The 24,322-nt window shown below is 40.7% G+C and overlaps 1 protein-coding gene across 7 annotated transcripts in view; it reads left to right on the forward strand.

Moving 5' to 3' along the window:
• IFT122 (intraflagellar transport 122) overlaps nt 1-24,322 on the forward strand; it is a 104,366-nt gene that overhangs the window by 10,273 nt on the left and 69,771 nt on the right. For 6 of the 7 annotated variants that reach the window (XR_005211574.1, XR_005211575.1, XM_037802468.1 and 3 more), the window contains exons 4-8: nt 9,591-9,669; nt 10,880-10,956; nt 13,550-13,616; nt 14,616-14,762; nt 17,980-18,055. Coding sequence is in view for 5 of the 7 variants with exons in the window: in XM_037802468.1 (XP_037658396.1) it covers nt 9,591-9,669; nt 10,880-10,956; nt 13,550-13,616; nt 14,616-14,762; nt 17,980-18,055 (446 nt within the window). In the remaining 2 variants the exon portion in view is untranslated. The remainder of the gene's footprint in view (nt 1-9,590; nt 9,670-10,879; nt 10,957-13,549; nt 13,617-14,615; nt 14,763-17,979; nt 18,056-24,322) is intronic. The other variant, XM_037802509.1, reaches the window with a different exon arrangement.

Genomic DNA, 24,322 nt, shown 5'->3' on the forward strand with positions numbered 1-24,322 from the left:
CATGTTGTGGTGTGTACCAGCACTTCATTTCCTTTTATGGTTAAATAATGCTCCACTGTATGGATAGACCACATTTTGTTTATCCAGTCATTGTCAGTGGACACTTGGGTTATTTCATCTTTTGGCTATTGTTAATAATGCTGCTGTGAACATTGGTATACAAATATATTTTTCAGTTCTTTGGAGTATATATTTGGAAGTGTAATTGCCAGGTCATATGGTAATTCTATGTTTAACTTTCTGAGGAACTGCCAAACTGTTGTTTTCCACAGTGGCTGTACCATTTAACATTCCCACCAGTAGTGTACAGCTTTTCCTATTTTTCCTCATCCTTGCCAATACTTTCTTCTGTTGTTTTTTTTTTTTTTAATAATAGCCATCCGAGTGGGTGTGAAGTAGTATGTCATTGTGGTTTTGACTTGCATTTCCCTATGGCTGATGATGTGGAATGTTTTTTCATGTGCTTATTGGTCATTTGTGTATCTTCTTTGGAGAAAAGTCTGTTCAATTTTTTAAATTGAGTTGTTTGTCTTTTTGTTGTTGTATTGTATGAGTTCTTTATATATTCTGGTTATTGAATCCTTATCAGATACAGGATTTTCAACTACTTTTCCCCATTTTGTAGGTTGTCTTTTTCACTTTCTTGATAAAATCCTGTGCTGGTTTGAATCTATTATGTACTCTGACAAAAGCCCTGTTCTTTAATCCAGTCTTTTGGGGACAGACCTATTGTTGGGTGGGACCTTTTGATTAGATTATTTCTCTGGAGATGTGACCCTGCCCATGTAGGGTGGGTCTTGATTAGTTTACTGGAGTCCTTAAGAGAGCTCAGAGCTTACACAGATCCAGACGCTTAGAGATGGAGACAGAAAGACACTTGGAGATGTTAAGCCAAGAGAAAAAGCCCTGGGTTTTCCTTGGAAAAGCTAAGAGAGGACCCCCCCACCCCCCACCCCCCAGATGCTTAGAGAGAAATGTCTCAGGAGATCTAAGCAGAGAGCTGCAAGAACCTGAGAGAGACAGAAGCCCAGGGGCATTTTGGAGAGACATTTTGAAGAAAGCCACTGAAATCAGAAGCTGGAAGCATTGCAAGCCAGGAGCAAAGGACCAGCAGATGTCAGCCATGTACCTTCCCAGCTGACCTTCTTCAGTGATGTTATCCTCTTGTTGATGCCTTAGTTTAGGCACTTTTATGGCCTTGGAACTGTAAATTTGTAACCTAATAAATCCCCTTTATAAAAGCGAATCCATTTCTGGTATTTTGCGTTCCAGCAGCATAAGCAAACCAGAACAAGTCCTTTAATGCACAAAAGTTTTCAATTTTGATGAGGTCCAATTCATCTATTTTTTCTTTTGTTAACTTCTGCTTTTGATTTCATATCTTAGAGTCCATTGTCTAATACAAGTTCCTGAAGATTTTCACCCATGTTTTCTTTTAAGTTTTATTTTTTTTGATATTATATTTAGATCATGGATCCATTTTTTTTTAAATTCAGTTTTATTGAGATATATTCACATACCATACAGTCATCCATGGTGTACAATCAGCTGTTCACAGTACCATCCTATAGTTGTGCATTCATCACCCCAATCTATTTTTGAACATTTTCCTTACACCTGAAAGAATCAGAATCAGAATGAAAAATAGAAATGAAAAAAGAACACCCAAATCATTACCCCATCCCACCCTATTTTTCATTTAGGTTTTGTCCCAATTTTTCTACTCATCTATCCATACACTGGATAAAGGGAGTATGATCCACAGGGTTTTCACAATCACACTGTCACCCCTTGTAAGCTATATTGTTATACAATCATCTTCAAGAGTCAAGGCTACTGAGTTGGAGTTTGGTCGTTTCAGGTATTTACTTCTAGCTATTCCAATATATTAAAACCTAAAAAAGGTTGTCTATATAGTGCATAAGAATGTCTACCAGAGTGACCTCTCGACTCCATTTGAAATCTCTCAGCCACTGAAGCTTTATTTCATTTCATTTCGCATCCCCCTTTTGGTCAAGAAGATGTTCTCAGTCCCACAGTGCCGGGTCCAGATTCATCCCCGGGAGTCACATCCTGCATTGCAAGGGAGATTTACACCCCTGGGAGTCAGGTCCCACGTAGGGAGGAGGGCAGCAAGATCACCCGCTAAGGTGGCTTACTTAGAGAAAGGGGGCCACATCTGAGCAACAAAGAGGCATTCGGGAAGACTCTTAGGCACAATTATAAGCAGGTTTAGCCTCTTCATGGATCCATTTTGAGTTAATTTAGGTATATGTTATGAGGTATAGGTCCAACTTCATTCTTTTGCATGTGGATATCTAGTTTTCCCAGCACTGTTTGTTGAAGATACTATTTTTTCCACAGTTAGTGGACTTGGCACCCTTGTCAAAAATTAATTAGCTATAGATGTGTATAGGTGTTTGTTACAATTCTATTCCATCGGTCTCTTTGTCTGTCCTTATGTCAGTACCACACTGTTTTGATTACTGTAGCTTCATATTAAGTTTTGAAATCAGGAAGTGTGATTTCAGTTTTGTTCTTCTTTTTCAAGATGTTTTTGGCTATTCAGTGCTTTTTCATACCTGCAAAAAGAAGCTGCTAAAAGTTTGATTGGGATTACATTGAATCTGTAAATCACTTTGGGTAGTATTGATATCTTAACAATATGAGGTCTTCCTATCCATGAACACAGAATTTCTTTGCATTTATTTAGAAATCCTTAATTTCTTTCAGCAATGCTTTGTGGTTTTCAGTGTACAACTCTTTTATATCTTTGTTTAAATTTATTCCTAGCTGTTTTATTCTTTTACATGCCATTGGAAATGGAATTGTTTTCCTGATTATCTTTTTGAATCATTAATCTGTGGTAAATAGATACACAAGTGGTTTTTGTGCGTTTGATCTTATACCTCACAACTTTGCTGGATTGTTTATTAGTTCTGGTAGCTTTCTGGTGGATTCTTTGGATTTTTCTGTATATAAGATCATGTCATCTGTGAATAGAGAAAGTTTTACTTCTTCCTCTCTAATTGGATGCCTTTTATGTTTTTTTCTTGCCTAATAGCTCTGGCTAGAACTTCCAGTATAATGTTGAATAGCAGTGATAACAGCAAGCATCTTTGTCTTGTTCCTGATCTTAGGGGGAAAGTGTTCAGTCTTTCACCTTTGAGTATAATGTTAGATGTAGGTTTTTCTTAGATGCCCTTTATCATGTCAAGGAAGTTCCCTTCTAGTCCTAGGCTTCTACATGTTTTTATCATGAAAGGGCGCTAGGTTTTATCAAATGCCTTTTCTGCATCAATTGAGATGATCTTGTGTTTTTTGCTTCATTCTGTTAATGTGGTGTATTACATTGATTGGTTTTCTTATATTGGCCCACCTTTGCATTCCTGGGATAAATCCCACTTGATCATGGTATGTAATTCTTTTGATGTGCTTTTAGATTCAGTTTGTTAGTATTTTGTTAAGGGTTTTTGCATGTATATTCATAAGGAATATTGGTCTGTAATTTTCTTTTCTTGTGATGTCTTTTATCTGGCTTTGATATTAGGGTAATACTGGCCTCATAGATTGAGTTAGGAAGTGCTCTCTTTGGTGTTTTAGAAGATTTTGAGAAGGACTGGTGTTAATTCTTCTTTGAATGTTTGGTAGAATCCAGCAGTGAAGCTCTCTGGTCCTGGATTTTTCTTTTTTGGGAGGTTTTTGATTATTGATTCAATCTCTTTGCTTATTGATCTGTTGGGAGTTTCTGTTTCTTCTTGAGTCAGTTTAGGTAATTTGTTTCTAGGAACTTACCCATTTCATCTAGGTTATCTAATTTGTTGGTGAATAATTGTTCATCATATTCTCTTATAATTCTTTCTTTATCTGTGGGGTCAGTAGTAATATCCCCCCTTTCATTTCTGATTTTAGTTATTTGTGACTTCTCTCTTTTTTTATTTTTCAGTTTAGCTGAAAGTTTGTCAATTTTATTGATCTTTTTGCAGAAACAACTTTTGGTTTCATCAATTACCCTATTGTTTTTCTAGTCTCTATTTATCTCCACTCTATTCTTTATTATTTTCTTCCTTTTTCTAACTTTGGGTTTAGTTTATTCTTCTTTTTCTAGTTCTTCCAGGTAATAGCTAAAAATTTTTTTGAGCATATATTCTATTCCAGGCTGTTATATATATATATACACACACACACACACACACATTTACTCTTCACAGTGACTATGAAGTAAGTTCTATTATTGCATCCATTTTTCAAATGAGATAATAAAAGCATAGAGATATTAAGTAACTTGCTTCCGTCATGCAGGTGGTAAATAACATCACTGGGAAGCTGAACGCAGGGAGTCCAGAGCCCACACTCTTAGTTACCTCACTATGCTGCCAGCCAGGATGAAGGAGGAGAAATCATAATAAATATAGCAGCTTCTGTTCATTTAGTATTTGCAACAATGTCATGTGGTTCACCCTAATAGCTACTGTTTCAGCCACTGTGAAAGATGCTTTACAGATATTATCTTATTGATCCCTACAGATATCCTCTGAGGAAGGTATTCTCCCCTTATGTTTCAGATGAAGACATTGAGGCTCAGAGAGCAGTGACTTGTCCAAGTTCTACTTCCCTATGAATAATGTCTCTAGTCCCTAATTAGGTGTACAAAGTCTTGGCTGTGCTTACCTCTTAATCCTTACCTCTCACCATTAGGTGAGGACTCCCTGTTGTTTTTTGCCATAATACCCTGCTCCTCTTTGAACACTTTACAAACTTGTAACAGTATAATTAATACATAATTACTGGTTAAACCTCCTTCCAGTCCATTCTTTCATAAAGCCCAAGTAGTGTGAAAGTGCAAATCTTACCTGTCCCTCTTCTGTTTAAAGCCTTTCTTTGGCTTCCCATTGATTTGGGGTAAACAGCAAGATCTCTGCTATGGTCCTGAAGGTCCTAAAGCTCCTTCCTCCACCCACTGCAGCCCTTGCCCTTGGGGTTCTGCACCTGTTAGCCCAGGCATGTCAGGCTCTTTCCTGCCTCAGGGCATTTGCACATTTGTTCTATCCATGTGGATTGGTCTTCCTCCCTTCTTTTCATCTGTCTAAGCTTCTCTCATCCTTTAGGTTCTCAACTGAAGGTTCTCATCCTCAGAGAAACCTTCCCTTATACCAAGCCCCAGTCTAAATTAGGTCCCTCAGTTATTCTCTTTCATAGGACCCATGTCTTTTCTTATCACATTGTATTTATGTTGGATTTCCTTAATACTGACTTATTCTTCTGAACTAAACTCCTTGAAGGTAGGGATCATGTGTGTTTAAATTATCTCTCTGTCCTTAGCACTAAACACAATATCTAGGATGTGGTAGGCACTCGATATATCTTTGTTTACTCAGTACCTGAGAGAGAAGGGTTTGAACTCAAACTTCCTGACAGCCAAAATACTGCCTTACAGTACAGATACTGATAAGAAGATGTAGAGAGGAAGCTGATAATTATTGAGTACCTTAAAGATCTAGTTTTCTAAGAAATATTCTCTGGGAAATGCTGGTTTAAAATAAAGGTAAGGAATCTCATTCATTTGGTCCACAATTTTACTTAAAAAAACATCTTCAAGGAACAAGATTGTGGAGTGAGATACTTCAGGGCTCCATTTCCCCCAAAAGCTTTGAACAGTCATCAAGAACTGGCAGAAACATCTTTCTCAAAGCCTCAGAAAAATTTTTAAAGGACTACAGTAATGGGGTGAGTACCAAATCAAGAAAAAGGCTACTGAAAAGTGGTAGGATCTCACAGTGCCCTGGCTGTCTTCCTACTCCCTACCTTTCAGCCACCTGGTGTGGGGATGGTCTCTGCTTCCAGTGTGGATCCCTGGTCCTGGTTCTGGAGGAGGCACAGTAACCCTCGTGCACATAATGGGAGGATATATGTCTGGCCTAATCTGTCTGGTGGTGGCCTGAGGGACTCACTTCCCCAGAACTTGCCCTTTGTGTAGAAGGTGGTTCACCAAGCTCTTCTATAGAATGCTGTGGGAGAACAGTCAAGTTGTGCTGCTTGGGACAAGGGATTGCTTTGTTGTAGGACATAGAGTGCAGTTCCCAGGATCTTGAGGAAACGGTTTCCTAGGGAAGAGGGAACATTTGTATTTGTGTAAATGGGGGAATTCCTAGGACCACACATGCATGTCTAAGACAAGACACATGGAAGAAAGGACCAGGGAGGCCTCTTTGCTTTGGCCTGAAGCTATTCTGTAAACTCATAGTATGGATAAGCCCTGAAGGAGTATACTCCCACAGGTCAATCTGCAAAAATAGGGAAAGGTGTTTTCTTTTTTCGTGTGTGTGTGTGTGTGTGTGTGTATTAGCTCCTGGCATTTAAGGAAAGCACTGTCATAACACTAGCTGGATACAAGCTTAAGGAACAGATGCCTCAGATTCTAAATTCTAGTGATACTACATTACGATATCAAAATGTTCAGGTTACAACAAAAGATTACAAAACATACAAAGAAACAGGACATAATGGCCCAGGCAAAGGAAGAGATTAAAGCATTAGAAAACATCAGTGAGGAGGTTCAGATCTGGGAAATTCCAGCCAAAGTCATAAAAAAAAAAAAAAAAAAAAAGCTCCTAAGGAAAACATGGGAAAAGAATGAAAGGAATTCAAGAAAAAGATACATGAACAGAAGGAGAATATCACTAGAAGGTTGGCAATTATGAAAAGGGATCAAACAGAGCTGAAGACCATTGTAATAGAAATTAAAAATGCCCTAGAGGTGTTCAATAGCAGAATGGAGCTGGCAGAAGAAAAGAATCAGAGAACTTGAAGATAAGACAATTGAAATCATTTGGTGTGAGGAGCAGAAAAAAAGAAAGGATGAGGAAAAGCAAACAGAGCCTGAGGGACCTGTGGGATACCATCGTATGTGTCATTATAAGTATTGTGGGAGTCCCAGAAGGAGAAGAAAGGGAGGAGGGGGTAGAGAGAATATTCAAAGAAATAATGGCTGAAAGCTTCCCAGATTTAACTAAAGACACATTCAAGATGCTCAATGAACTCCAAATAGGATAAACCCAAAGAGACCCACACCACAGCACATTACAATCAAACTGTTGAATGCTAAAGAGGAGAGAATTCTTAAAGCTGCAAGAGAGAAGTGAGGTGTCACATACAAACAAGCTTCAATAACATTATATTCTGATTTCTCATCATCAGAAACCATGGAGGCAAGAAGGCAGTGGGTAAAGTACTGAAAGCAAAAACTTGCCAACCAAAGAATTCTGCATCTGGCAAAAGTGTCTTTCAAAAATGAGGGAGCGGTTAAGATGCTCCAAGATAAACAAAGGCTGAGGGAGTTGGTCACCACTAGCTGGTCCTACTAGAGATGCTCAAGAGAGCTACAGGTTGAAAGAAAGGACAATAGACAATAGATTGAAGCTGCATGAAGAAAAGAAGATCCCTGGTGAGAGTAGCAACATAGGTAAATATAAATGCCAATACTATTATATTTTTGGTTTGTAACTCCACTTTTTACTTCCTGCAGGATCTAAAAGGCAAATGTATAAAATGTAATAATTCAGTGGTTTTTGGACTCAGAATATATAAACATGTAATTTGTGCCAAGAGCTACATAAAGGTAGCGGGTAGAGGGTATGGGAACATAGTTTTGAAGTTAGCTATTGGAATGAAGTTGGTGTTGGGGATTGACTCATGTCCCCCACAAAATGCAAGTTCAAGTCCCAACCACGGGTCCTGTGGTTGTGAAACCATTTGTAAATAGGACCTTTGAAGATGTTATTACTTAAGGTGTGCCACACTAAATGAGGGTGGGCCTTAATTCGATATGGCTGAAGTCCTTAAAAGGAAATTGCATACAGAAAGAGAAGCCATGGGTGCATCTAGAAGCTGGAAGTCAACAGAACCTGGAAGAGAAAGAAGATGCCTCCATGTTCATTGTCATGTGACAGAAAAGCCAAGGAACCCCAAAGATCGCCAACCAGCCGGAAGATACTGACCCTGAGAGGAAGCAAGCCTTCTAGTCTCTGAAAATATGAGTCAATAAATTCCTGTAGTTAAGCCAACCCACTGGATAGTGTTTGTTTTAGCAGCCAAGAAACCAAAACTGTTGGTACCAAATCAAATGAGATTGTTATAGATTTAGGTTGTTAAATTTAAGCCCCATGATAATTTCAAAGAAAATAACAGAATGTTCAAGCTCATCAAGACAGAAATTAGAGTACAGGTTGCTGAGGGCAAGGAGCAAGGGGAATGAGGTAATGCAGAGTATAGGGTTTCAGTTTAGGGAGATGGGAAAATTTTAGTAATGGAAAGTGGTGGGAGGACCACAGTATTATGAATGTGGTTAATCCCTTTGAAGGGTATGCTTTGGGGTGGTTGAGATGGGAAAGGTTATGTTGTATATATGTTCCCACAATTTAAAAAAAAAAAGAAGACAGAGCAACTGTTCTGGTTTGCTAATGCTGCTGTTATGGAAAAATACCAGAAATGGATTGGCTTTTATAAAAGGGGGTTTATTTGGTTACACAGTTACAGTCTTAAGGCCATAAAGCGTCCAAGGTAATGCATCAACAATTAGGTACCTTCGCTGGAGGATAGCCAGTGGTGTCTGGAAAACCTCTCTTAGCTGGAAAGGCACGTGGCTGGAGTCTGCTCCAAAGTTCTGGGTTCAAAATGGCTTTCTCCCAGGACGTTCCTCTCTAGGCTTCAGCTTCTCTCCAGAATGTCACTCTCAGTTGCTCTTGGGGCGTTTGTCCTCTCTTAGCTTCTCCAGAGCAAAAGTCTGCTTTCAAAGGCCGTCTCCAAAATGTCTCTGTAAACTGCAGTTCCTCTCTCAGCTCCTGTGTGTTCTTCAGAGTGTCCCTCTTGGCTATAGCAAGCTTGCTCCTTCTGTCTGAGCTTATATAGTGCTCTAGTAAACTACTCAAAGCCCACGCTGAATGGACGGGACCACACCTCCATGGAAACCATCCAACAGTCATAACCCACAGTTGGGTGGGTCTCATGTCCATGGAAACACTCAAAGAATTACAATCTAATCAACACTAATATGTCTGCCCACACAAGATTACATTAACGATAATGGCGTTTTGGGGGACATAATACATTGAAATGGGAACAGCAACTAAAAAAACAATGACAATTAAATGCAATAGATGATCTTGGATGGGATCTAGCAAAGGAGGAGAAAAGCTCAAAAGAACATTATTGGGACATATGAAAAAATTGGCATGTAGACTGTAAGCTTTATATCACTATTAAAGTTCTTGAACTTGATAATTGCATTTAAGGTGGTTACATAAGTAAATAACCTTGCTCTTAGGAAGTGCTTTTGGCCATTTTAAATGTTCAGTGAGCATAATGTATACAACCTACACTCAAGTGTTCAGAAAATGAATGGATGGATGGATGGAGAGAGAGAATTATACAGCAAATGTGGCAAAATTTAAATTGGTAGACCTGGGTTCAGGTGGTGGAGGGATATGTTGGAGTTCTCTGTATTAGTTTTGTAACCATCTTCTAAGTTTGAAAGTATTTCAAAATAAAGTTTTGAAAAAATGTAAAAATTTTCTTTTTGTAACAATTTTTAGGCAAGCGCTTTGCTTCTGGATCAGCTGACAAAAGTGTTATTATCTGGACATCAAAATTGGAAGGCATTCTGAAGTACACGTAAGTAACCCTTTAGGTGTATGGTATTATTAGTTTGACTCTTTAAGTGACTGTAACAAAAGTTTCTTGGAAAAAATATAAGACAGAACTGTTTTCTCTGAAATTGAACTTGAAATTAAGTCGTGGGTATGTGTGGTGGGTAAAGGAAGATTGGGTAGTGGATATGTGAGTGAACGTTTTTGAGCACGTGGTCAGCACTGAGCTAGGTGTTTTCAAATAGCTCATCTCTGTTAATCTGACCTTAACTGAGGGGTATATTCCATCCCCACTCCCAACCTGGACCTCTTCTAGTGACCCCATCTCAGAGAATGGCCTCAGCATCTATCCAGTGTCAAAAGCCAGAAACATATGATCAGTGTGCTCCAGCTTTCTCCCACCATAAGGCCTCTGCACACATTCTGTCCCCAATTCTCCCACCTAGTTCACCCCTATTCAACCTGCAGACCTCAAACCCAGATACTGCTTCTTAAGGGAAGCGTTTTCCTATCCCCCTAGACTAGGTCAGGCCTCCTTCCTGGCATCTTTAACAGGTGACTGCTTGTTCTCTCCCACCAGCCTATAAGCAACGTGAGAGCAGAGACTGCGTCTTTTTTTGCTTACCATCATGTCCCTGGTGCCTTGTACAATTCATGGCCCATAGTAGGTACTAGAGAAACAATTTTTCAATGAATGAATAAATCAGTGCATCTACAAGGTTGTAAATAAAGTGTTACCCAGAAATGAATGAATAAAACTGGGTCATGCATCGCACCTGACTCTCACTCATTCCGTTTCTCTTATTGTCTGAGTATTTGCCACATGTCCAGATCTCAGCCTGTAATACCTTCACTGCACCTCCATCCTGTATTTCGAGTCCTCCACAAAGCATAAGAGCAAAAACTGTTAATGAAAAACCATTAATGATGTACCTGGCCCTAGGCTCTCTGTCATAATTTCGTCAGCTCACGAACCTGAGGTGGCCAGCAGGCTCGTCCTAGAGGACGTGGCATTTAAGCCGAGCCAGAGTGACGGGTGGGGAATGTTTCACCCGGTGAAAATGGTGGCAGGAGACAATCGGGAAAGGAGAGTTATTCCCTCCTCTTTTTGTTGGTCACTTGCAGTAGAGCTTGTGTTGTAGAGAGGCTGTGGGCTCATCATTAAAATCTTCAGTGGTAGCCACTGAAACCTTTGTGGTTTTCTGCATAATAACCTACAGTTATTTACTTCCCAGGCACAATGATTCTATACAGTGTGTTTCCTACAACCCTGTTACCCACCAACTGGCATCTTGCTCCTCCAGTGACTTTGGTAGGTTCTGATTCCCAATGTTTTGCTCTGGAGTAACTGAAAATCTGGGCTAAAAATGCTGAAATCCAGGCAGAATGTGATGAATTTGTCCTGAAGGGGTTAATGCCGCTTCTCCACCTTTAATGGCTGGAGGGAGGCTGACAATTATTCTTTAAATGGTTTAGAAACCAAGAGAGTGATTGATGAAATTGAGTCTGGTAAGAAATCTGGAGGACTACAAGAAAGACTACAGGGTGAGAGATGGTAAGGAGGATGGGTGGGGTGGGGTGGGGGTGCACAGGCACAGCTCAGGCATTGCCCCCTTCTGGGAAGGCTTCCCCAACCCAATTGAGATTTCCCCACCTCTGTGTTCCCCCAACATCTGTCTATGTATGAAATTCTTCATTGTCACCTGTACGTTGCAGTGCAGTGTGTTGTCATTACTTGTTTATGTAGGAGGGGCCAAACACCTTGGGGAGTGCATCTTGCCCCCAACCCACCCCCCAGCACTGGTGTGGTGCCAGCCCAGAGAAGGTGCTCAGTAAAATGTTTACTGAGTGAGTGAGTGAGTGAGTGCAAGTGGGCAGAAACGTGGTACATTATCTCTGTTAAAGGTCACTTTTGATTTTCAGCCCCTTCAATTCTGTCTTCCTTGCTAAGAAATAGTGGTGTATAATGGAACACTCATTAGATGAGGAGTCAGAGACCTAATCTCTCTGTGTAGTTTCCTTATCTAAAATGGATGTATTAACCACCCTGTCTGTCTTCTAGAGTTCTGGAGTTCAAAAGAGAGAATGTAATTGAAAGCTCATTGTACAAATAAAAGGAAAATGGACTGTCTTTCATTTTTAAAACTTTTTAGCATATTCTCCACTGAGGCACTGGGCTATGTGCTTACTTTGTAGATTAAAAAGACAAGATAGAATCCCTGCCCTCAAAGACGCTGTAGTCTGCAGGAGGTAGGGTTTGTGAAAAAGATCAAGTATTAAATTATAGTAATAATATTTATCAAACACCTGTGATGTGCTAGGCACTGTGCCGAGGGTTGAAAATGAATTTCTCTTTGAGCCCCTGACACCCCCTAAAGTTAAGCATTGATTCTAATTCCCACTCTACTTAGGTAGTTCAGTGATTCGCCAGAGGTCACTGAGCCAGTAAATAGTGGAGTGAGGGTTAGAACCCAGGCCAGGTGGCTGCACCCCAACCCTGCCTGGTAAATACCACTGAGGGAGTCGCAGGAAGAAGTGGTTTCTTCTGATCAGAGGCTCAAGACTTGCTCAGTGGAGCAAATGTTTGGGGGAGACATTCTGGACTAGGGGAAAGGGGGGAAAAGATAATTTGGTTGGTGTTAGATTTATCTTCTCAGCATGCTCCATGGCTCAAGCAAGGAGTAGAATGTGCTTATGTTGTCCGGGCATACACCTGCTGGCATTGAGGCAGAGTCTAGGGGCAGGAGGGAGCTGGCCTAAGGTGATGTCTTGCTTAGTTTTGGTGATACTGATACCTACTTAGAATTAGTGAGCTGCCATCGCAAATACTACAAACTGGTTTTGGCGTAAACCATTGGAATTTACTGGCTCATGGTTTTGAAGCTAGAGGGAGTCCAAAATCAAAAAACTGGCAAGATTTGCTTTCTCCTGGAGTCTGTGTGTTCTGATGCTGGCTGCCAGCAGTCCACAGGGTTCCTTGGTTTGTGTCTCTGTCTCCCGTCACATGGCAATGTCCTCTCCTTTCTGGCTTCTGTGACTTCTGGGATCTCTTTATAAGGCCTCCAGTAGTTCACATATAGACCTACAGTCATTCAGTTGGGCCAACACCTTAACTAATGACGTCTTCAAGAAGTACCATTTACAATGAGTTCACACCCACAGGAATGCAGATGAAGATTAAGAAAGTAATTCAATCTACCATGGGTGGCAAGTGTCAAGGACACAGCACCTGGACAAAGCACAGCTCAGATGGGCTCATATGGTGTGGGTGGGGCTTAGGAGAGGAAACTGGTTTTTCATAAAGCACCAGTCAATACTTTGAATACTAGGTTGTACACCGGTTGCAATGTAATAGTTGTGAACTGTGAAATTGTAATTTCTTTGAGAGTTAAACCCCTGAGAAGTTTGGCTAGAAATTTACCAATCTATTTTTTTTTAATTTTTTACTTTTTATTTTGAAATAATTGTAGATTCATAGTAAATTGCAAAGGTCGTACGGAGAGGTCCACTTTACCCTTCATCCAGTGTCCCCCAATGGTTTCATCTTATGTAACTATTGTATAATATCAAAACCAGGAAGCCAGGACTGGCACATTGTGTATATATAGTTCTGTGTCATTCTTTATCACCAAGTGTAGATTTCCACCACTGCAGCACAGAACTGTACCTTCACCACAAAGATTCCTCTTTATAGGGGTATCTTTTTCTTCATCTCTGTAATTTTGTCATTTAAAGAATGTTATATAAATGGAATCATGTGCATATGACCTTTCAAGATCGGCTTTTTTTTTTCACTTGGTACAATGCCCTGGAGATCCATCTAAATTGTTGTGTGTATCAAGTTTCTTCCTTTTTATGAGTAGCATTCCAAACAGTTTGTCTTCTTTCATTATTTTCTCTTGAAGGCTTGTGGTCTCCAGAACAAAAGTCTGTCTCCAAGCACAAGTCAAGCAGCAAGATTACCTGTTGCAGGTAAGTTAAAGGCGACTCTGGAGGTAGGCTTTGCATTCCCTCCCCTTCCACACAAACTCTCCAAACTCAGCAGAGAAGGTTAACTTGTGGGTTTGGGTTCCTGTGTTCCCTCTTTTCTTCATCTCTTGTCCCCTTGATGGGAAAGGCCTGTGCACCTTGATTATCAAGCAAAAGAGAAATACAAGTTGCCGCCATGCAATTATCTAACAAAAAGCCTCCTCAACATTCAGATGTACCAAGTAGAGGCTCTCTGGAAATGGGAGGCTGCCAATTTTCTGCCGAGTTGTCCAGACAGCAGGTGCAGTGGAGAAAGCACAGAGTTTGATGCTAGACCTGAATTAGAATCCAGATTCTGCTCTTGACAGGCTCTGTGACCTCAAGAAAATTGCTTATTCTCTATGAGTGGGCGCCTCATGTTCCTCATCTGACAAATGTGGATAAAAATCCTGAACTGGCAGGGTTGTTGTGAAATACATGCAGACCAATGAGTATAAAGCATTCAGCTCGTGCCTGGCATATCGTAGACACTCTATAAAGGGAAGCTATTATTACTACTTAGCTTGTCAGCATAGCCTTCAACACCCGTTGAGCACCTCCTATGCCTGTTGAGCCCTGTTATAGGGGCTGGGAATGCACCAGGACAAGCTTCTGTTCTCAAGGTGCTCTTGAAGTAGGAGAGGTTTGAAATGGAGAGTGGGGAGGGGGGACTGGCCCAGAGATGTACGCACATGCTATGGGCTGTTACAGAGATATGTACAGAGAGCTGAGGAAGCTCAGAAAAAGACCATAGTCTTCATGTCTCACTGTTCAGTCCAAGAAATAAACGGGACTTTTGATCCTCTGATTTGCATCAGGACCGAGAATGAAGAAACCTTAGCCCAGCCATGGCTGCCTCATCAGTCTATATCTCAAACCAAGACATTGTCCTTCTCACTGAGCTTTACCTTCTGTGTGTTCCTCTCTCTCTCTCCCCATGCCTGTTGTTGGTTGTGTCGGCAGCTGGACGAATGATGGTCAGTACCTGGCTCTGGGGATGTTCAATGGGGTCATCAGCATCCGAAACAAAAATGGCGAGGAGAAAGTGAAGATCGAGCGGCCAGGAGGTTCCCTCTCCCCGATATGGTCCATCTGCTGGAACCCTTCAAGGTACTCTCACAGCTGTCCTCCTTCTAGGACAGACACCATTATGGAGAAGGGCTTGCTCTGCAGGCTGAGTTCTTGTTTGTCTCCCCATGAGCTTTGTTGCTATTCAAAAGCTTCTCATTTGATTGGTCTTGTTTTGGAACCTTTTTTTTTCCTTTGAATGGAACTTTCTAAGAGCTTCTCTCTAGGGTTTTGGAATGAATCCCAGATATTTAGCTAAGCAGATGAGCTCTCTAGGCCAGCCCAAAGTGAGTGTGTATGTGTGACTGTGTGTGAGTGTGTGTGTGTATATGTGTGTGTATAAGCAACATGGGAGGGCCGTTTCCTTATGAATTAATAGCTCACCTCTCTGCTATGGCTTTATGGAGGCATCTCTATAGGACAAGCTTAGGAATGCCCAACTATTTTTCTTTCTTTTCCCCTTTTCAGTTCCTCCCTCCAAGTGTGGGCAGAACATGTGTCCACCCAATAACAAAGGGATAAAGATAGCTTTTTCATGAGCCTTTTTTGCTGCCTTTGCCAAAAAGTAAAAAATCCCTAAGCTTAAATTTACAAATATCCCACAACAATTGGCATCTACCTTCTCAAATCTTGCATAAACTTTCCTTTCTACTCCATGTGACTTCGAGAGTGGACCAATAGCTTTATATGCTCCTTATGTAACTCCTATACCATTATTAAACCATCAATATCCTCCATAGAGTCCTCTGAAGGTAAACTGAAGGCCACCCTACTGCTTAGCTGTTAAGTGTTTTTCAGCCCAATGTCATTTTATAGGTGGGTATCTACTTGATTTAGGAGGTTGTTAAATTCCATTGCCTTTAATAAGTTTTCAGATTATTGTGCTTCTTCCTGAATAATTTTGTCCAGCTCAGGGCTGTACCATTCTTGTCTAATGCCTTCAAAGGACATTAGCCTACCTCAGAGTTCCTGCTGTTTGATTTTGTGGCCACAGATGACTCTGTGGCTTCAGAGTACCATTTTTAATTCATGAGAAGCAGGATGCCCAGTGTACCCGTCCTCTTCCGGGTAGGGATTAGGGGTTCCTTTGTCAGGTTTTGAAATTGTAACTTTAGTGTAGTTCTAGGCAACGTAATTGAGAACCACCACTTACTGCCTACAGCCGATGGGAGAGTTTCTGGATGAACAGAGAGAACGAGGATGCCGAGGAAGTCATTGTCAACAGATATTTTCAGGAAATCCCTTCCACTTTGAAGTCAGCAGTATACAGTAGTCAGGGTAGTGAGGCAGAGGAGGAAGAGCCAGAGGAAGAGGACGACAGTCCCAGGGACGACAACTCGTGAGTGTGCCTTAGGAGCCAGAAACCCTCCCACTAAGGGTCCAGGCCTCAGCCCTGACCTGCCTTAGGCAGAGGCCGCTGTTTAGCCCCTTTGCCATGAAGGGCCGAGAGGAGCCACTCATGGGCCAGGAGGGTGGAGTTGTTTGGGGAAAGCTCCTCCAACAAGGGGGAGCACACACTTAAAAATCGTGTGTGAGTTATAAAATTATCCTTTGAGAAATTTGAGGGACTACTGAATGAGAAAGTTCAAATTTTCTGTAAAACCCCCTCCCCTGAGAAAACCACTGTTAGCATTTTAGTATATTTCCCCTTAATCTTCTGATGTGTTCATATAATTAAATTATATCAGGCTCCTTTTTTTCACTTAACATCATGGAGTAAGCTTTTTCCAGTGACATTAGAAATCCATTGAAAATCATGATTTTTAATGTCTGCATAGCATGCTGTTGTGTGGATGCTCCATAATTCATTTAATATTTCCCCTATTGCTGGGCATGTTTCCTAGCCTGTCTCACCTTGCATTTCCCGGACATGTATCGAGAGAAAACCCTCACTCTACCCACAGTCTTCACACCCAAATACTGGCTGCCGAGGCCTTCTTCTTCAATTGAGATTATCTGTAGGGTCAACATTGGCTGGCGGGAGTGGGGAAAGCTGGGGTGGTCATTGGTCCCAGAGCAGAATGCCAGGACATTCTGATTGGGCAGTCATGATCTAGCTCGGGGCTTCCTGAACTATGTTCACTGGTAGCTCTGGCCTTGGAAGAGCACCAGGAGTCATGGGTTGGGAGATGGGGGACAAAGGACAGGGCAGGTGTGGGCTTCAGGTCCCCATCTGTGCTTCACCAGAGCAGCTCCGCTTTTATTGTGTGACGTGAGTTTTTGTTTTGGTTTAAAAAAAAAAAAAAAAAAAGAGGTTGAAAGCCACCCATCTGTCCAGCCCATGGGTTGCTGAACCCAGCCCAGAGTCATAGGTAGCCTTCCCAGGATTTCCACTGGGGGTTGGGCTTGGGGATCATGTGAGGATTTCAGTGCTGACCACATGAATTTCACCTACAGGTCCCTTCCTGTTAATATTCTTCTTGGTCTCTGTCTTTTATATTCTCCCTAATAATAAATCAGTGCCTGTGGTATTTGCCACTCTTTGCTGAATTTTGAAAACAAGGCTGTACATGCCTGTTATGTTCAGTGGTGCTGCCAGATGACCATGGGGTCTTGGGCTAAGAAAAGCTGGAATTAATAAGCAAAGAAGAGGCAACATCAGATGGATTAAGACAACACCTCTCTCTTCAACTCAATTCCTGAGTAGTCTGATCCCCAGCGTTGGCTGAGGGGGCTTCTCTCTTTTGCTGGTCCTAAAGCCGTAATCCCAATGCCGTGATCTTTGTAGGCACTCAGTTTCAGAGACAGTTATTGGTCTTTGAGAGCCCACTACTTTTTGTTTGTTTGTTTGTTTTTAAAATTAAATCCCCTCTGTCCATTAAAAAATCAGACAGTCTGTCTTCCCATCACAAAAAGTGTGTTTCTCAGCCATCTCCCAAATTTTATACCATATCAGAGGAAAGCCCTCTTGGGTCTATAACCTTGCTCTTTCTTAGCATTAATCCCCAAGAAGCTTTGAAATGAGGGATTTATCCTCTTTTGCTGTGATTCTGCCCCATCACCATAGCTCTTGGCAGGAGATCCAGTGAAACAGCAGATCCCAAGAGGGGCATGAACCTCACCTCTGCTTCATCCTGTTGGACTGATGGATAGATTGGGCTAAATTATAACCTTTGGCATCAGTACAGCTGTACAACGTATGGCAACCTGAAAGCCAGGACCAGGGGTTTTCTTTTTCCTGTTGTTTATTAAACCCTTGGGGCTACACTCATCAGCAGGTCATAGCTCTGTGTAACCTGTTTTGTCTTCTGTTGATTAGAGAGGAACATAATGACATCCTGGCTGTGGCTGACTGGGGACAGAAACTTTCCTTCTACCAACTGAGTGGAAAACAGGTATGTAACTCTGTATAGACCTAATGGAAAAAACAGTTACAGTCATACCTATGATAGTATATTTTTACAATGTAAGATTGTGATATTATTAATTGTACATTATTATTTTTTGCTCCTGTTTACTGAGCATTTACTATCACACCAGGTATTGTGCTCAGTACTTTGTATACTTAATGCATTTAATTCTTACAGCACCATGTGTAGTAGGTACTTCCACTATTTACTTTTTTCTAAATCATATTTTTTATTGTACAATATAACATTTATACATAGAAATGATAACTTTCCAAGTGCAATTTAATAAGTAGTTAAAGAGCACATTTCAAAGAATATTATAGGTTACAGTTCCACAGTTTCAGTTATTTCCTTATTATGAAACATACAAACAAAAAGGTAATATCTTTCAAAGTATGATTTAACAAGTAGACATATAGGAAATTTCCAAAGTTGTTATGAGTTGGAGTACCATAGTTTCAGTTATTTCCTTATTGTGAAATATAACATATATACAAAAGGTATAGCTTTCAAATTTTAATTTAACAAGCAGCTATAGAACAGATTTCAAAGGATGTTCTGTGTTACAGTTCCACCTTTTCATTTCTTTCCCTCTAGCTATTCTAATACCCTAGCAACTAAGGAAAAGAAAATTATATAAAGATTCAGTAATCATAATCCTTTGTTGAATTCCATCTTGTCTATTGCTACCCCTTCCTCTAGTTTAATCACTTTTCTGATCTTCAGGGATGTCTAGGCAGTGACCACCCTAACTTGTTCATGTTGAAAAGGGGTGTCAGTTTTATGAGCAAAGGGGACACATCTAGTTGATGTTCTTGAAGAGGCTATTGCCTCTGGGTTTCAGGACAACTTAGCTGTCATAGGAGTTCTCTGAAGGATTTAAGTTTCTGAAGAATAAACTTAGTGAGTGAAACTTTTATGGAGTCTCAGATAGGGATCCGGGTATTCTTTAAGGTTTTCAGGACTACTGTTGACTTGGGTTTATCATATTGCGGTCATTTGGCATATCTAGGTGAAGCTTGCATAGAAGTAACTTCCAGGACAGCCTCTTGACTCTATTTGAATTCTCTTAGTCACTAAAACCTTATTTTGTTGCCTTTCTTTTTCCCCTTTTGGTCAGAAAGGCATTCTCAATCCCTTGATGTCAGGATCAGGCTCATTCCCAGAATCCATGTCCCACATCTCCAGGAAGGCTCATTCTTCTTGGGGCTTCTGTCCCACGTTGGGAGCGAGGGTGATGAATTTATTTACAGAGTTAGGCTTAGAGAGAAGAAGTCCACATTTGAGGAGTCAAAGAGGTTCTCTGGAGGTGACTCCTAGGCATAATTATAGGTGGGCTGAGCCTCCCCTTTACAACCATAAGTTTCACCCGAGCAAGCCTCAATATTGAGGGCTTGAGTTTTAAAGTAGGGGGTTCCTAAGTTCACATAGCATGTTATGTTCACTATCATCCATCCATATCTCACATTTTCATCACGTAGTTGTACAATCCTCATCACTCTCCATTTTAACAATTCTCATGACCCAAAACATCTCGTAGCTCTTGTCAGCCCTTAATTATTTGTTCCTAATGTTTGTGTAATACTAGTACGGTATTTCCTATTAATTGTAGTCCCTAGAATGCAATATGTAGATTTTTCCCATATACACTTCTGTTATCAACTCTCTGTGATAGTGTCATACCTTAGAAGTATATCATGCAACCCCCTATCTATATTTGTGGTGCTGATCTGTGGGAAACAAGCCTTTAAACAACCCATTTCAATACTAGTCACCTTCAGTAGAGCTCTGATACCTATAATCCCATTAACAAACAGTCATCACCCCTGTCCATTACCATACCTTTGAATTCACCATGATTAACATATCTGAACATATTAGATTATCATTCCTCCTCACTAGCTACTGTCTATCACTAGGTCCCCAATATTCTGTATTTATGACATTGATTTTACATTGTTCAGATAGTTCACAGAAGTGGTAACATACAATATCTCTCCTTTTGTGTCTGACTTATTTCACTCAGAATTATATCTTCAGGGTTCATCCATGTTGCCATATGTTCCAGGACCTTGTTGCTTCTTACTGCTGCATAGTATTCCATCGTATGTGTCTACCACATTTTGTTTATCCACTGGTCTGTTGAAGGACACTTGGATTGTTTCTATCTCTTGGCAATTGTGAACAATGCTGCTGTGAACATCAGTGTACAAATGTCTGTTTGTGTCACTGCTTTCAAATCTTCTGGGTATATGCCCAGAAGTGGAATTGCCGGATCATAGAGAAACCACCGAACTATCCTCTAGAGTGGCTGTACCATTATACAGTCCCACCAGCAGTAAATAAGAGTTCCAGTTTTTCCACATCCTCTCCAGCATTTGTAGTTCCCTGTTTGTTTGATAGCAGTCATTCTTATTGGTGTGAGATGATATCTCATTGTCATCTTGATTTGCATCTCATTAATAGCTGTTGAAGATGAACATTTTTTCATGTGTTTTTTTAGCCATTTGTATTTCCTCTTTGGAGAAATTGTATTTATAATTGAGCTGTTTGTACTATTGTCATTGAGTTGTGGGATATATTTATATATGCAAGATATCAGTCTCTTATCAGATACATGGTTTCCAAATATTTTCTCCCATTGCATTGGCTGCCTCTTCACCTTTTTGACAAATTCCTTTGAGGTACAGAAGCTTTTGATTTTGAGGAGTTTCCATTTATCTGTTTTTTCTTTCGTTGCTTGTGCTTTGGGTGTAAGGTCTAAGAAGCAACCTCCTAATACTAGGTGTTGAAGATGTTTCCCTACATTATCTTCTATGAGTTTTATGGTATTGTCTCTTATATTGAGGTCTTTGATCATCTTTGATTTAATTTTTTTATAGGGTGTGAGGTGTCGGGGTCCTCTTTCATTCTTTTTGTTATGGTTATTCAGTTCTCCCAGCCCCATTTGTTGAAGAAACTGTTCTGTCCCATTTCAAAAATCAGTTGACTGTATATCTGGGGGTCTGTTTCTGAACTCTCAGTTTGATTCCATTGATCAATATGTCTGTCTTTATGCCAATAACATAATGTTTTAACTACTGTAGCTTTGTATTAGGCTTCAGAGTCTGGAAGTGTAAGTCCTCCCACTTCGTTCTTCTTTTTCAGGATGTTTTTGGCAATTCGAGGCCCCTTTCCTTTCCAAATAAATTTGATAACTAGCTTTTCCAAGTCTGCAAAGTAGGTTGTTGGAATTTTGATTGGAATTGTGTTGAATCTGTAGACCAGTTTGGTTAACAATGACATCTTAACAATGTTTAGTCTTCCTATCCATGAGCATGGAATATTTTCCCACATATTTAGGTCCTTTTTTATTTCTTTTAGTAAAATTTTGTAATTTTCTGTGTAGAGGTCTTTTACATCCTTGGTTAAGTTTATTCCTAGGTATGTGATTTTTTTAGTTGCTATTGTGAGTGGAATTTTTTTTGATTGCCTCTTCAGTTAGGTCATTACTAGTGTATAGGAACATTACCTACTTACGTGCGTTAATCTCATATCCTGCCACTCTGCTGAATTTGTTTATTAGCTCAAGTAGTCTTGTGGTCAAATTTGCAGAATTTTTCAAATATAAGATCATATCTTCTGCAAATAATGACAGTTTTACTTCTTCCTTACCAATATGGATGCCTTTTATTTCTTTGTCTTGCCTAGTTGCTCTGGTTAGCAGTTCTAGCACAATGTTGAATAAGAGAGGTGACAGTGGGCATCCTTGTCTGGTTCCCATCTTAGAGGGGAAGGCTTTGAGCCCCTCACCATTGAGTAGTATGCTGGCTGTGGGTTTTTCATATATGCCCTTTATCATATGCCCTCACTTTGCAGGCCAAAATCTGGCTCGTTGTGAGGCTATACCTGTCGTTGAGTACTACCTCAGCTGACCCAGTACTCCAGCTGTCCCTAAGGCAAGGAAGTGGCCACCAGCTGCTATTTCCCTCAAGGGTGGGGGGAAGGGTTTTCAGATCCAGGGCTGGAAAGGCAGTCTCTGTCCACGTTTTCTCGGTCTCTTTGTCCCTCACTGACCTGGGCCTTGAATTGTCCTCCCCTGTCCCCTGGGTTTTCAGACAGTAGGGGTTTGTCTCACTGCTGTGAGAGATTTTAAAATCAGTGTCTGTGGTGGGAAGGTTCCCATCTGCTGATTCTGTGCCTTTGCTGCACTGAGCTCAAGTGAGGCAGAGGTGGGGTGGGGGTGGGGTGGGGGGGTACGGGGTGGGGGAGGTCGGGGGTGTGGGGGTACGGGACGACTGGCTGGTCTGGGGTGGAAGATTCCTACCTGATATTTGTTCTCTTTCTTCAATTTGGCTTCTGCAGGGGCCTTCTTCAGTTTATATCCTTCTGCAGAGTTTCAAACAATTCAGAATTGTCCTTCTTTTTGTTGAATCTCTGAAGAGGAGTTTTCAGTAGCTGTTCACATTGCCATGTTGATGACATCACCCTCCACTATTTACTTTTTAGAAATGAGTAGACTGAGACTCAGAGCAGTGAAATATATAGCCAAGATCTCACACAACTAGTAAATGGTGGTACCTGGGATTGCAGGCCTTGCTCTTAGTCATGACCCTACCTTCATTTTTTTGCTTTTGTTTATCCTACAAGAAGTTATGAGCACCCACTTAGGCCAGCCCTTCAGCTTATGTTAGGAGCTGCTGATGTAGAGCTGTGTAAGTCATAGCTTCTGTCTACAAGAGCTCACAGGCTGGTAGGGACACACTCAATAACAAACTCACCTGATACAATGTGATTAGTGGCATACTAGAGAGTGATACAGAGAGATAGCTACAGGGACACAGAAGAGGATGGCATTACTGCTTGGGGGATATGGGAGATTTTGTTGAGGTGACCTTTGAGCAGGGTGGGCAGTTTGCTAGACAAAGGACAATGAGAATGAAGTTCAAGGTGGACTAGATAGCATGTGCAAAGGCAGGGAGGCACAAAAATACATGACAACTTAGGGAACAGTGAGTTGTTTAGGATGACTGCCTCCCAGATTTTGTGGACAAAAGATGGAGTTAGAAAGGGAGGTGGGACTGTGATTAAGGAGGTTGGACATCATTTACTAATAGTAGTCTGGAGCCATAGATGGTTTTAGGCCGGGAGTGACGTGGTCAGATTCCTGTTTCAGAAAGCTCCTTCATTTCTGTGGGGAATGGATTAAAATATAGAGAGCCTGGAGGTAGGAAAACCTGTTAGTAGGCTGGGGATATCAGGGACTGGAGCCATTTTGGTAGGCATTGGTTATATACCACAGCCAGCAAGTGAGAGATGCAGCCTTGTTCAATGGAGCCTTTTGTTTCACAGCATCCTTGTTCCTCAAAACAAGTTGTGCTTGAAGGGAGGGGCTTCAGGTATGTGTAGCCCAGTTTCAGGACCCTTTTTTCCACCCTTGTCTTACCATTGGTCTTTTCTTTTGTATCTGAGCCAAGAAACAATATAGGTGGTGGATATGGAATTTCCCATGACTGATTTCCCAACACCTTCAATTTAATGATCTGGCCTCTAGTTTTCTTGTCTCTATCAATTCATGCACTTAATATCTATGCATCATCATTCAAGAAGTATTTATCAGCACACCTACTGTGTGCCAAGTTACAGTGTTAACATATGCAGTGTCAGTGCATAATTGTGTTTATTTTACTGGGTGTGGGTACTGGGGGTTCCTGGGAACAAATAACCACACTCCTGTAAGAGAAAAGGAGTCTTATTGCATGGAGACAATAAAAAAGAGCTCAACATGATGGTCAGCATCACAAGAAATATCTCGTTGCATGTATGCAGCCCCGGAGCTCATGTGCTAGACCAAGGTTTTTAAATGATAAGCATCTTCAGTCTGCTGAGATGGTAACCCCAATTTGTTTGAAACAGTAAAATTTTCTTGGAATTAAATATAAGATGATGAAGTAAATCAAACCCTTACTTTTGTGTTAGGATTAGGTATAATTGGTTTATTTAGGACATTAAAGTGTTTGTAATGTATAAGATGATCTGGCTTAATAGTAATAATAGCTAAATTTATTGAGTTCCAGGCACAGTGTAACAAACTTTTTTAATCGTTATAACAACCCTATGAGGTAAGTACTATCATCATCAGTTTTTATATGTAAGAAAATTGAGGCACAGAGAGATGCAGTAACTTTCCCAAGGATACAAAGTTTGAGGGGCAGACTGAAACCAGATTCATATTAACATGTTAAAAGATTAGTTTTGTGATGACCATTTGAG

This window comes from Choloepus didactylus, chromosome 1 (genome assembly GCF_015220235.1).
Source record: "Choloepus didactylus isolate mChoDid1 chromosome 1, mChoDid1.pri, whole genome shotgun sequence".
In the NCBI taxonomy this organism is placed as follows: Eukaryota; Metazoa; Chordata; class Mammalia; order Pilosa; family Megalonychidae; genus Choloepus; species Choloepus didactylus.